Below are 12,416 nucleotides of genomic sequence, written 5' to 3' on the forward strand. Positions count from 1 at the left end.
CTAAAGTCTCTGTGTGGGCTGTTCCACAGACCTCACGTGAGATCTTACCTATTACCCTGGGCCAAAGAGAGTGTCCAATGCGGGGTTGAAAGACCTGGGAGGCACACAGGGTGATGCAGACTTCTCCCTGCTTCATGAGGACCTTGACTGTTTGTGTCCTTGAAATTATGAGCAAAGCTTTATTTGGATAAGATCTCTGATGCACACGAGTCTGATCCTGTGTTAGCAAGATTACAGTAGGTAGCCAAGATGCCATCCAAGAAGGCTGGTTTATCAGTTCCTATTCTTACCAAGAGTCTGTTTCTCAGCAACACTGACTATAGTTTCACCAATTTGAGGGCCAATGAGCCAGTTATACCCATTTAAAATGGAATTTTCCTGTTTATTCATTACCGAAGTTATCTAAGCTTTAGTTTCCTCATACAACGCCTTATTTTTCCTAAGGTCAGGTGAAGATTATATGAGATAATCCATGCAAAACACCAAGAATATCACCTGGTACATAGTAAGTGCTCAGTGATAGCTAGGCAATGGAGCTCTTTATATTAAATTTTACACAGTAACTTTTTGATTATTAAGTATGTTGTAAATGTTTTCTCCTTGTCTGATGCTTGCGTTTTAACTTTATTTATAGACATTTTTCAAGCAGCAAATTTTTTATCTGATCAAATCTGTCACTCTCTTCCTCTATGGATTTTGTTGTAACTTGATTTTTTTATTGAAATCATTTTATTGAATTAACTGCTCCAAATTTCAGCTCACGTTTTCTTTACCCTGCTCTGTGATCTTGTGGTCAGAATCTTAAGATTCTTCTTTGGTCTCCCCAGTCATCACTCTTGTATGTTTTTTCATGGAGGGCAATCACGAGCCACTCCCTTTTCTCTTTGTCCCTAAAGAACACGTTCCTTTTGTTCTTGCTTTTCTTTCCATATCATACTCCCTGGATGATCTTATCCACTCTAATGGTTTCCATAGTCCCCTGCAGGCAGATGACAGAGGAGTAGTTTTCCTTTTTACCTGGCATTTCTAACTTGATAGTCCACAATCATCTTAAATTTCTTCTAAAACTAAACTTTACATAAATGGGCAGGAATGACTGAAAAGGGACACTGTTGTGCTTTTTTTTTTTCCCCTTCAATTTACAGCAAACAGCATGTATGGAATATTTTTAATGATTAAAGGAATATAAATATGCCTGTATATTATGGCTGGAATCAGTCTAGGGAGACACACAAGAACTGGTAAAAGTGGTTGTGACAAAGGGGAGAAGGCAGGCTTTTCACTTAACTTCTTTGTTGCCTTTTCAATGTTGTGCCATGGTAGGTAATGCCTCTTCAAAGGGAAGTACAACCTGGTTACCAGAGGGGAGGTGGGTGGGGCATGGGGCATGGGTGACATAGGTGAAAGGGATTAAGAGTCATGATGAGCACTGAGTAATGTAGAGAACTACTGAATCACTATATTGTACAAAAACTAATATAACACTGTAGGTTGACTATATTGGAGTTATCAATCAATCAATCAAAAAGCAAAAATAAGTACAAGTCTATAAATAAATAAAAGGGGTCCTCTCATCAATCCCATCAAAACTGTTCCCTGTTTTGGCTGGGGATGTCACTTATCTGCTCAGTTTCTGCTAAGTACTCTTCTGCTAAGCACCTCCTCGAATGCACATCTAAGTACCATATTCTGTTGAAATGCCCCAGAAACGGATTCTTCATCCACCTACTCATTCAACAAAGACCCTAAGGACACATAATAAGTGGAGCACAGGGCTGGAGGTAAAAAGATGAATGTGATACTATCAATACAACTCCCCTCCCCACACACACCAAAAAGGTCCCACAGACTAGGGACACAACAGCTATACCGCACATTTACATAGTATTTTGTAAACAACTGATTCCTTAAGTCCTCTGCAAGCATTTATTCAGGTAAGAGATCATAAAATATATTTTTATAATACACATAACAAAAACACATTGAATGAATACAAATTAAATGACAGGAGGTGACGGAATTTAGTGTTTATAAATGAGATCGTCAATAACTTTAACAATTCAGAGAAGAAATTCAAAGTATATTTAAAAGATGTGACCATGCTTTACAATACTTTATCATAAAATAAAGAATTGGGCTTTCAAAGGTAATGCATGACTTAATAGTTTTTCAAAAGATTTCACAATGTGCTTCTAGACACTGTCCTGCTTGGACAGGGAAAAAAAAAAGACAAGAACTTTGGCAGGCAAAGTATTAGTCCATAGCAGCTTGGTAAAGTTTACTTTCTTTATACAAAGATTCTTCAATTTACATTTATTCTTGTTACAGGAGCAGAAAGAACTGATATGCCAAGTGGAGTCTTAGCTATAGAGCAAAAATAATTATTTTTAAAAGCCTGTACTCTATGAAAATGTGCACCACACAGCATCTATAGAAACTGAGTAAATGTAAACCATGTGATTAACTCTTCTATAGAAAATATTTAACCCCCAAATCTCCCACAATATCCCCTATGTCCACATCTCCTGTTTAAAGGCAGCCTCAAGCTTTAAACGAATGTACATTTGCTATTTAAAAAGTTCTTGCCTCCATTACTAAAAATGTTTCTGTAAAGTCCCTTGGAAGTTTTCTCAGTACTCTACTAACAAGATATCTCATGATCAGTAAACGATCACTAACTTTAGAAAGAAGTACCAAGGCTAGAGAAAAGATGAGCAAGTCGGAGGTTTCTGTCTCCAGCCCCCGGAAGACCTTTCTACTTTGAGACCCACAGCTCCAAGACAACTCACAATTCCTTACGTTTAAAAAAATATTTTGTCATGAATAACTGAATAATTAGGTTTCTAGGAAAATGGGGCTTTTTTAAATTAAGATTTAGCAAAACTGACTATAATGAATTTTCTTCCAATCATTTATGAATGACAGAAGAGAAATCAGTTGAAATTTTACATACAAAAGATATAAATACTGCATAATATGTAGTGAATATTGGCACATACCCTCTTGTAATTAAAGCATAAAATGCAATCAGCAAATCTGATGCTTTTAAGGTACATTTATGATATAGCTCAAAAAAAACTCTAAATGGCCTAGAAACTTCCCACAGCTTAAGGCTTCCCAATAGGTTTGTAGCAAGCATCAGGTTGCCAGAGGCGAATATCAACAAGAACTTGATTGAGTTTTTGCATCCAGAGATCCCTCTCTTCCTTGGTATCTGCAGACAACCAGTTCCTACAGGAAACAAACAAAAGGTCAGGATCTTTTCCTCCATTCCATTCCTCCCTATACTCTTGCTAAGGGTGGAAGAAAGCCTAAGCAAATCAGTAAAATGAGTTACTCTTTACCATCTTTTAACAGATACTAAGCAAAAGCCCCAAAGTGAGGTGCTTCTTCAATTGCAGTAAAGGAAAACTATCCCCATAGACTGGTTAACTGAATCAAAATTCACACTGATCACATTTGGTTAATGATGGAGTTTCCACACTGAAAGATGGTAACCATCTTGTACAGGTGGTCTGGCCTGGGCAATTTGGTAGTACAGGATACCCACTGAGTGTGGGCCACTTCCTATCAAGAGCTAAGGCACCACAGGTCTTTAAGGAGCCTCCCAAATTCCTCAGACATGGGATCCCCAAGAGCTGAAATCACCAGCTTGTGGACCCTCACCTGGCTCTACAGGTAATATGATTTTGTACGGTCTCCTATTATTTTTGTGTTAGTACTGTGTTAGTAGAACATGGTATTTACAATAAATCATTTAAAGATTCTAAGACTTTGTCTATCTGACCTCTCTGTCCCTATCAGGAATCTCTTCTTTGCACCCATATTTAGCCACAAATTGAATAACCAGTTGATGAGGCAGGTGAGGGTGAGGGAAGGGAGAATTCCCTAACTCACAAACCAGATCATTCTTTTAGGAACAGCAGTTGTTAGAAGGTTTTTATACTGTATTCATTCTGCATCTTTGTAATTTCTCCCCACTGGTGCTAGAAATTGGATAAGTAGTGAGCTGATCATCTATTAGTCAACAGATAGAACACAACATTTACTAATAATGACCATTTGTTGAGCTCATTCCATGCACTTGAGACTGTGCTAAGTGTGTTTACTCATTAGTCTCTGTCGCTGCTCTGTGGAAACCTTAGGCTTACATCCTCAGTGTCTTATTACCAACTATTACCATGGCAAGTTACTTTACTTTGCTGGCCCTCATTCCCGATAGTTTATTCTATTAATCTCCAACCAGAAATTTGCAGAGTAGCATGAGATTGTTTTTGTAAGTCACTTGAGTTCGTTGAGAGCATTTTGGAATGGAAAGGAAGGGACATGTAAAGCCTCTTTAAATAATACTTGCCTTCTCAATTGTATACAAAATCTTCAATCTTAACCCAAAGTACATTAGCTAACTGCTGTGGCTACACTATGAGTACAATGGAAAACTTGATTATCTAAGATACAGATTGAGTGTCATGCGTTTCTTAACTATATTAATTTGGTTATTAGACTGTTCCCTTACTGATGTGTGTGTATTTTCTTTCCTCATTAAGACTGTACTCTCTTCAAAGACTAGGACCATCTCTGGTATTTCTTAAAATGGTAATGACATAGTGGGCAACCAATTGCTTACTGGACAGAAATATTTATATTTATAGCTTAATACATACTTGGTGACACAGAGAGTGTCCCTGCATTGGCTAACAAGAGTCTCTCGGTCATCTTCTCTCTGTGGTCGGACAGTAATTAATTCAAAAGTGTTGCGTCTTGCACAAAATTCTCTGTTGGCTGGTTCTATTTGATGGCTTGTACAATTGGCCAGATTTATCCTTCCTATGGGATTCTTTAAAAACAAATTAATAGAAAATAAGATCATTTACATCAATGAGCATTAAGCAGTATTTAAGTTGGTACAAACTCAAAATTAAAAAGCCATTAATTTAAAAGTTAAAATTTAATTATAATAGGTTTAGAGAAACACATCTGTTATTGTTTCTTGCTGGACATAAAAGTAGAAGCCAAAACTGTCAACTGGAGCTTTTAGCCAACTTAAAAAATAAACTCTTTATTATGGAATACTTCACACAGATGCAAAATTAAAGCCATAGTATAATAAACTCCCATAAACCAGCTTCAACAATTAGAAACACACATTACTTTGTAATTATTTATTTCCATTTTCCAGTTTGGGGATAATAAATAATAATACTTTGGCAATAACATTAAATTCTTTAAAAATGAGACTCAATTTATCACATAAAATCCTATTACCAAATTTCAGAAACAAAATTAAAATCACTATACTCCTGTGGTGATTTTCCATTACTGTTTTATCCCAGATTTAGGTAAGTCAACTATTAATAAAAACAAAATTGAATTTAATATAGTTCTAACTAAAAATGTTATTTACAAAATGGTATGAAACGTTCTGAAAGAAAAGACAAATATGTACCTTAAGGTATTTTAAGAGTGGTCAAATCACAGGTAATGGAAAAGACATAAAACTTTTTACACAAATACTAACACACACAAAAACAGGTCTCACAACAAGAACATTTTTAATGGCTTAGTAAACGTACTCAAAGGGGAATCTGGGTGGGTGTGGAGACCAGAGGGAACTTCTGTATGAAAAACTACTTGAAAGTCAGAGCTTTCACCACTAACCAGGACTATTAATATTACCTTCCGTTTCTCATCATCTGGATAAGTCCAATAAGAGATACAATTTCCTGAAAGAACACACCATCTTCGATGCCAGGCACCAAAACCACTAACATCTTCAAATATGGTCTGAAAAGTCAACGAAACACTAACTTGAGAAACTTGAGAATCAATTAAATGATAAATCTATATGCTAAACTTCAATGTATTTTTACCATCTTCTACCTTAGTAATGAAAATCACTAATTGCTCATACCCAGAAATTGACCCAGATTTTCAATATCATCAATAAGCACGTTGAAGAACTTCTAAACATTAACCCCAAATTAATACCTCTAATTTAGACATTTTTAAAGCCTAGTGTCCCAAACCAAATGCTCCTTAAATAAGAGAAAAGTGCTCTAAGTATTGTAGAGTAGAATATCCTGCCTTATATGTTGACAAAACTATTGATAGCTTATTAAGTTAGACCCATCTTAATATAAAAGACAGGCATTTAATATTCATTCAGAAGAACAAAACAGGATTAGAAAGGAGTCATCTAGTAATTATACATGCTGATGGATTACTGTGATAAACATCAGAGACCCACGTTCACAGCCATCAAGCACATCTGACATAGCATCTCCCTGTAGTCAGGCAGCTGGCCAGCTCATGTCTTGGCCGAGCGCAAGCCTTAGAGATGCAAGCTACATTCTAAAGGGAGTGAAGCAGCCATGTTGGTTAAGGTCAGGACTCTGAAGCAGGCAACTAACAACATCTGGCTCTTTTCTATGAAAGTACTTCTATTTAAACAGTGTAAGTGAAAGCAGCTCCCTTGCCGCCCACCCCCCCACCCCCCAGACCTCACTATTTTTTCATTGTAGTCCTAATAAGCCCTAATTAAAAGTCTTTACTTTTGATTTAAAAGAAAAAAAATTCCTTTAGGAACTACTATTTTTTAAAGCACAAGGCAAGGTAAAACGTAACAATGCTAAAGATCAGAGATTGGCAAACTTTTTCTGTAAAGGACCAGAGAGTAAAGATGTTAGACTTTGTGGGCTATAAGGGCTCTGTCACAACTGTTCAATTCTGCTAGGGTAGTGCAAAAGTAGTCCTAGATAATATGTAAACAAATGAGCCCATGTTCCAATAAAACTTTATAAAAACAAGCAGTGAGCCACACTTTGCTGACCCTAGCTAACATAGATAATCCAGAAGCATATTGGTGTTTGACTTCAGAATGCAAATGGCTCTTCTACCTTCACAGGGATCAACTAAGCCTCACACCAACCCTAGGATAGTGGACATATGCTCTTCTCGTTCACTAATTTGTGTGAATTTACCAAAAGTTGGCTTGAGTTAGGAAAACAAGCTCTGACTATGGAGGAAAGTTACTTTGTATGAAGAAATGTTTCCATGACAGAATGAAGTCTGTTAGCTTAATTAATTAGCCCAAATTAATTAGTTTACTCTAACCATATATCCTCTTACCCCACCTTAGTTTCCTCCTCCCCAATTTATCCGCTTTCCTCCCAAGGCATGCTTTTTCTAGGCAATACTGGCTCAAAACCATCCAGGGGAAAAAGACAGGAATGTTGTTCTTTTAATCTTAAACACAAAATTAGTATAAATGACTCACCAGCTCCCTCTTACGTTTATGTTCACCTTTTACATCATAAAGGTAATAGACATGGAAAAATTTTATGGGTAAGAATAACACATTGTTACTATACCCTACTATTATCAGAGAAGAATAAAAAGAGGACAGCATTTTCATTTTTATAGTTGAGGAACGTTCAGGCCAAGGAAATCAAATGACGGTACATAATCACAAAGCAGAACTGGAAACTTCTAGCTAATCCAGAACTTCCTCTCTTGCTGCTCCTCAGTCAAGGCAGAGCCAGATTAGCACCATTTCAGAATCACTTAGTAAGTTTCTTTGGTTAGTAGTCACCTTGCTTCTAGCTGTTCTGACATATCAGGAAGGAAAACTGAACCAAGCAACTTTAAGTTACTACCTTTATCTTATAAAGGGTAGAGGTAGTTAAAAGGCACGTTTGGCAGACTTTATTTTAGGGAGTTCTGAGGAATTTCTTACCACATATCTGTAAGCATGGATGTGGTAAGAATGGGCTATAGGATCTAAGACAGAGTAAACCTGAAGAGACCTAACACTAAACTAGCTGAGAGCCGAGCTCAAAAATTAAATAAGTCTGACATTATATGCAAATGAACTAGCTGCCATAACAGAGTCTGTCAGTTGCTAAAGGTATGCTACAGTAAAATATGAAAATATTTACACTACAAGAAAAAGTCAGTAGGTAAACATTGCCTTCAAGTCAGAAATTTATAAAAATACTTTTCCAAGAATATCTAGTGCCACCTACTGGATTTACATCAAAAAGCTAAGGCAGACTGATTTACAGTTATGTTGGCCACAGAGCTTTCTGCACCCTCAGATAGCAATTGCAAACTGATTTTGTGATATCCTTTGTATCATTCAAATTCTTGCTTCACAAACCCAAAGCGATCAGATTTTCTCTACTTCGTGCACAATACTCACAATCTTCTATATATTCTACACACGTACTTTTCTCCTCTGATAATGGAAAAAGTATAGTGGACCCTTGAGCAACCCAGAGGTTAGGGCCACCAAAAATCCACATATAACCTGACACCCTACCCCCCGCCAGAAGTGACTACTGATAGCCTACTCTTGACCAGAAGCCATACCGATAATATAAGCAGTCAGTTCACATATATTTTGCATGTTACATGTATTATACACTGTAAGCTTACAAAAAAGCAAGTTAGAGAAAAGAAAAGGTTAAGAAAATCATCAAGGAAGAGAAAATATACATTCACAGTACTGTATGTATTTATTGAAAAAAAATCCAAGTATAAACGGACCCATGCAAGTGTTGTTCAAGGATCAGCTGTACTTCTGAATAAGCTCAAACCGTGAACTGTGACTTGGGTCTTACTTCTTCTCACTCTCATGACCTCGTTCCATATAATACTCCATAATCCTAATGCAGGTTCCCCATTGCACTTTCAACCCCTCTGCCCTATTAGAAGCCACCCACTCGAATGTAAAGATTCTCGAGTCTCTTTGATCTTATTTAAATGCCAACCAAACTCTTCTCTCACCCTATACAGCTCTGCAGGCACCACACTCTTTGCCCTTTGCAGCCAAACGTGGTTTCAAAGAGCTGCTGATGCTTTCATTCCTCCCCTCCCACCCTGTTCATAACCGTCTGCAATCTAGGTTTGTGCTCTGCCTTGTAAAAGAGTCCCATGGTCTCTGCTAGGTCCTGAGCTAACTTGACCATTCCCTCTTTCAGATTCTCTCTTCCTCAGCAGCCATGACATACCACCTCCCCCACTAGGCTCCTTTGCGAGCTTCTCTTTCTGGATCTGTGCTCTAAATGTGAGTGTTCCTCCGGTTCTGCTTTGCTCAACTTCCCTGCACTTCAATCACTATCACTCAACCAAAATTCCTCTCTTGAGCTTCAAACCCCGATCTTTGGAGGTACCTAAAATTCATATTGTTGGAAACTTAATTCATCCCACCTTCCCACCTGGGGTGGGGACTGACTGGTAGGAAGGAACTTTCTAGGGCAATATTCTGCATCTTAATAGAAATTTGGGTTACAGAGATGTATGCATGTGTCAAAACTCAGGGATGTACACTTAATATTTGGAGGAACATGTTAATGTCTACAATATACTTTAAAATTCTTCCCCCCCCCAAATATATTTTCAGCAGTGGCCAGAGGGATAGCTGGAAGGATGGCTAGGTAGTAGATACATGATAAAGCAAGGATAGTAAAACATGTTAAGGGCACAATCTAGATGGTGGATATATGGGTGCTCATTGTAAAATTCTATCAACATTGCTGTATATCTGTAATTTTCCACAATAAAATTTGGGGGGCAAAAAACTTTCTACCCAAACATGCACACTTGCTCCTCCCCCAAGATCCCTGATCTTAGTGGCATCACTGCCACCCAACAAGTTGTACAAGGCAGGGATGAAGGCGACATCCTTGCTTCTGCTTTCCACACCCTACGTCACACAGCCAAACCACTGGGTCTGCCCTTCCTCCTGCTTCATCTCTCCTGGCGCACCTCACTGCCAGGCCCCATCACCTCTCTTGGAGTCTCCTCACTAGTCTTCTTCAGGGTCGCCAGTCTCCGACCTCCTTCCCACACATCAGGCAAATGGCTTTTCTAAACCTCAAATTTGATGTTATTCCTCTGCTTAAAATCCTGCCAGTGAACCTCACTGGCTTCGAGATAAAGTCCAAATTCTTTCAGAGGCCCTTTAACACCTGGCCCCATCTCCCCTAACCACACTGTCCGCAATCGCTCTCCTCACTGTCCCTCCTGCCCATAGACACTCACACCCTAAGCGCCGGCTGAAATACCTGCCGCTGTCTGTGTCATCCTTTTCGGTCCTGGTGAGAGAGGGAAGGGCCCTCCAGGCCATCGTACATGCTCTTCCCCTTACCTGGAGCACTTCTTCCTCCTCTTTCTCCTTGTCTAACTTACTCGGCAACTTACCAGTTACTTCTTCCAGTGGTTTCCTTAAGGCCCTGTACCCATACTTCAGACCTGCTGTCCCATCAATGACCCCCATGCACACCAAGCTCCCACTTCTTACAGTGCTGTATTGCACTTGGCAGTTTACTTGTACTTCCCCCTACTACACTAAAAGTTTCTCAGGGGAAGATTATTTCTCGTGGCCTATTAGATTCCAATTCCAGCACAGTGACTGGCATATAGCAGACATGCAACAAGTCTTTACTGAACCGATTTATCACTTAATCACATGGGTTTTCATTCCTATGCGAAACCAAGTCTATACTTCACAACATGAAAAAAAGGAAAACATAGAGTAAGTGATGTTACTTACTAGAAAACCTCTTTCTTCAACACTTGAATTCACTTGACATTTTATTTTTAAATAAATATGACCTTCCAAGGGACATAAAAAGGGTACCTGCGAAGACAGAGGGTAAATTATTTGCAAAAGTTTCACTGTGATTTTTTTCTGATAAAACATGTATAAATCATGAATAAAGAATATTATGCCTTGAAAGCACAGTATTTTCTAAAATTGGAATATAAAAGAGGTGGCCAAAAGGCCACTGGTTCCTTAGCAACAAATGCTTTTGGAGAATAAATTCATTCAAGGTAGAGTTTGATAAAAACAGAACCCTCAGTCCCAAGTTAATGCAATAAAGAAAAGACAGATTTAAGAAGAGAATACATGTGCTTACCCATTCTCCATCAACAGAATATACTCGACTGGTAAGTTAATATAATACATTATTACTCAGCAATAAAGAATAGTGAGCTTCAGAAATGGAAAAGCTGATCCTCAAATTCATATGGAATTGTAATTATTAATTATTAATAACCAAAACAGTCTTGAAAAGGAAGAACAAAATTGGAGGAATCATACTTCCCAACTTCAAAATTTAATCCAAAGCTACAGTAATCAAGGGGTGCCTGGGTGGCTCAGTCGGTTAAGCGTCCGACTTCGGCTCAGGTCACGATCTGGCGGTCCGTGAGTTCAAGCTCCGCGTCGGGCTCTGTGCTGACTGCTCAGAGCCTGGAGCCTGTTTCAGATTCTGTGTCTCCCTCTCTCTCTGACCCTCCCCCGTTCATGCTCTGTCTCAAAAATAAATAAACATTAAAAAAAAAATCAAAGCTACACTAATCAAAAAACAGTGTGGTAAGGGTATAAGGAAGATATAGACCAAAGGAACAGAATTGAGAGTCGAGAAATAAACCCATACAGCTATGGCCAATTGATTTTCAACAGGGGTACCAAGACCTTTCAATGAGGAAAGAGCAGTCTTGTAAACAAATGGTGCTGGGAAACTGGGTATCTACATCCAAGAGTGAAGTTGGTTCCCTACCTCATATCATATACCAAAATTATCATATACCATTACCTAAAATGGCTCAATGACTTAAATATAACAGCTAAAACCATAAAACTCTTAGAAGAAAACATAGGAGTAAATCTTCATGATCATGGATTTGGCAATAGATTCTCAGATATGACACCAAAGCATGAGTAACAATAGCAACACCAAAATACATAAATCAGACTTTATCAATATTGAAAGCTTTTCAGAGGTTTCTCCAAAAAAAATTAAAAATAGAACTACCACATAATGAAACAGGTATTTATCTAAAAGAATAAGAAACCAATTTGACAATAAATTATATTTTTAAAAAATAGCAAGAGAATTAGAAAAAAATGAATAAATAAAAATAAAAACAGATTCTCAAGGGATGCGTACACCCCCATGTTCACTACAGCATTCTCCACAACAGCCAAGAGGTGCACACAACCTAAACGTCCATCAACAGATGAATGGATACAGACAATATGATGCTGAATCCTTTCTCCCCACTCCTGAATATGAGAACTACTCTAGGCCACACAGATCTTGTTCTTTACAAAGTATGAAGTTTGTCTTCCAGGCTCTGAAATTCCCCCGCATGTGTTCTCTTCTGTGCCCTAACCCATAGCCCCATACTTTGCACAGCAGATCTTTGAGGTCAACTATCATGTCTTTTCCATGTTGGTTCCCATAGCCCACTGCCGAATTCTATTCAGGCATTTGACAAATGTTTGCTAAAAGAATACTGTTTGGCCAAGTAAGTACCCAGAATTTTCCTATTAAGAAGGAAGGAAGGAAGGAAGGAAGGGAAAAGAAAAGAAAAGAAAAGAAAAGAAAAGAAAAGAAAAGAAAAGA

The 12,416-nt window shown here is 38.1% G+C and overlaps 1 protein-coding gene across 4 annotated transcripts in view; it reads right to left on the bottom strand.

Annotated features, from left to right (window-relative positions):
• Positions 1–1,903: 1,903 nt before the first annotated feature.
• ANLN (anillin, actin binding protein) overlaps positions 1,904–12,416 on the bottom strand; it is a 47,895-nt gene continuing 37,382 nt past the window's right edge. For all 4 annotated transcript variants that reach the window (XM_040472245.1, XM_040472243.1, XM_040472244.1 and 1 more), the window contains 4 exons: positions 10,556–10,642; positions 5,677–5,784; positions 4,665–4,837; positions 1,904–3,231 (listed from right to left, as the gene is read on the bottom strand). In XM_040472245.1, coding sequence (XP_040328179.1) covers positions 3,108–3,231; positions 4,665–4,837; positions 5,677–5,784; positions 10,556–10,642 — 492 coding nt within the window. In that variant the 3' untranslated portion in view covers positions 1,904–3,107. The remainder of the gene's footprint in view (positions 3,232–4,664; positions 4,838–5,676; positions 5,785–10,555; positions 10,643–12,416) is intronic.

Source organism: Herpailurus yagouaroundi, unplaced genomic scaffold (genome assembly GCF_014898765.1).
Source record: "Herpailurus yagouaroundi ecotype Mexico unplaced genomic scaffold, PumYag 100, whole genome shotgun sequence".
NCBI classification, from domain to species: Eukaryota; Metazoa; Chordata; class Mammalia; order Carnivora; family Felidae; genus Herpailurus; species Herpailurus yagouaroundi.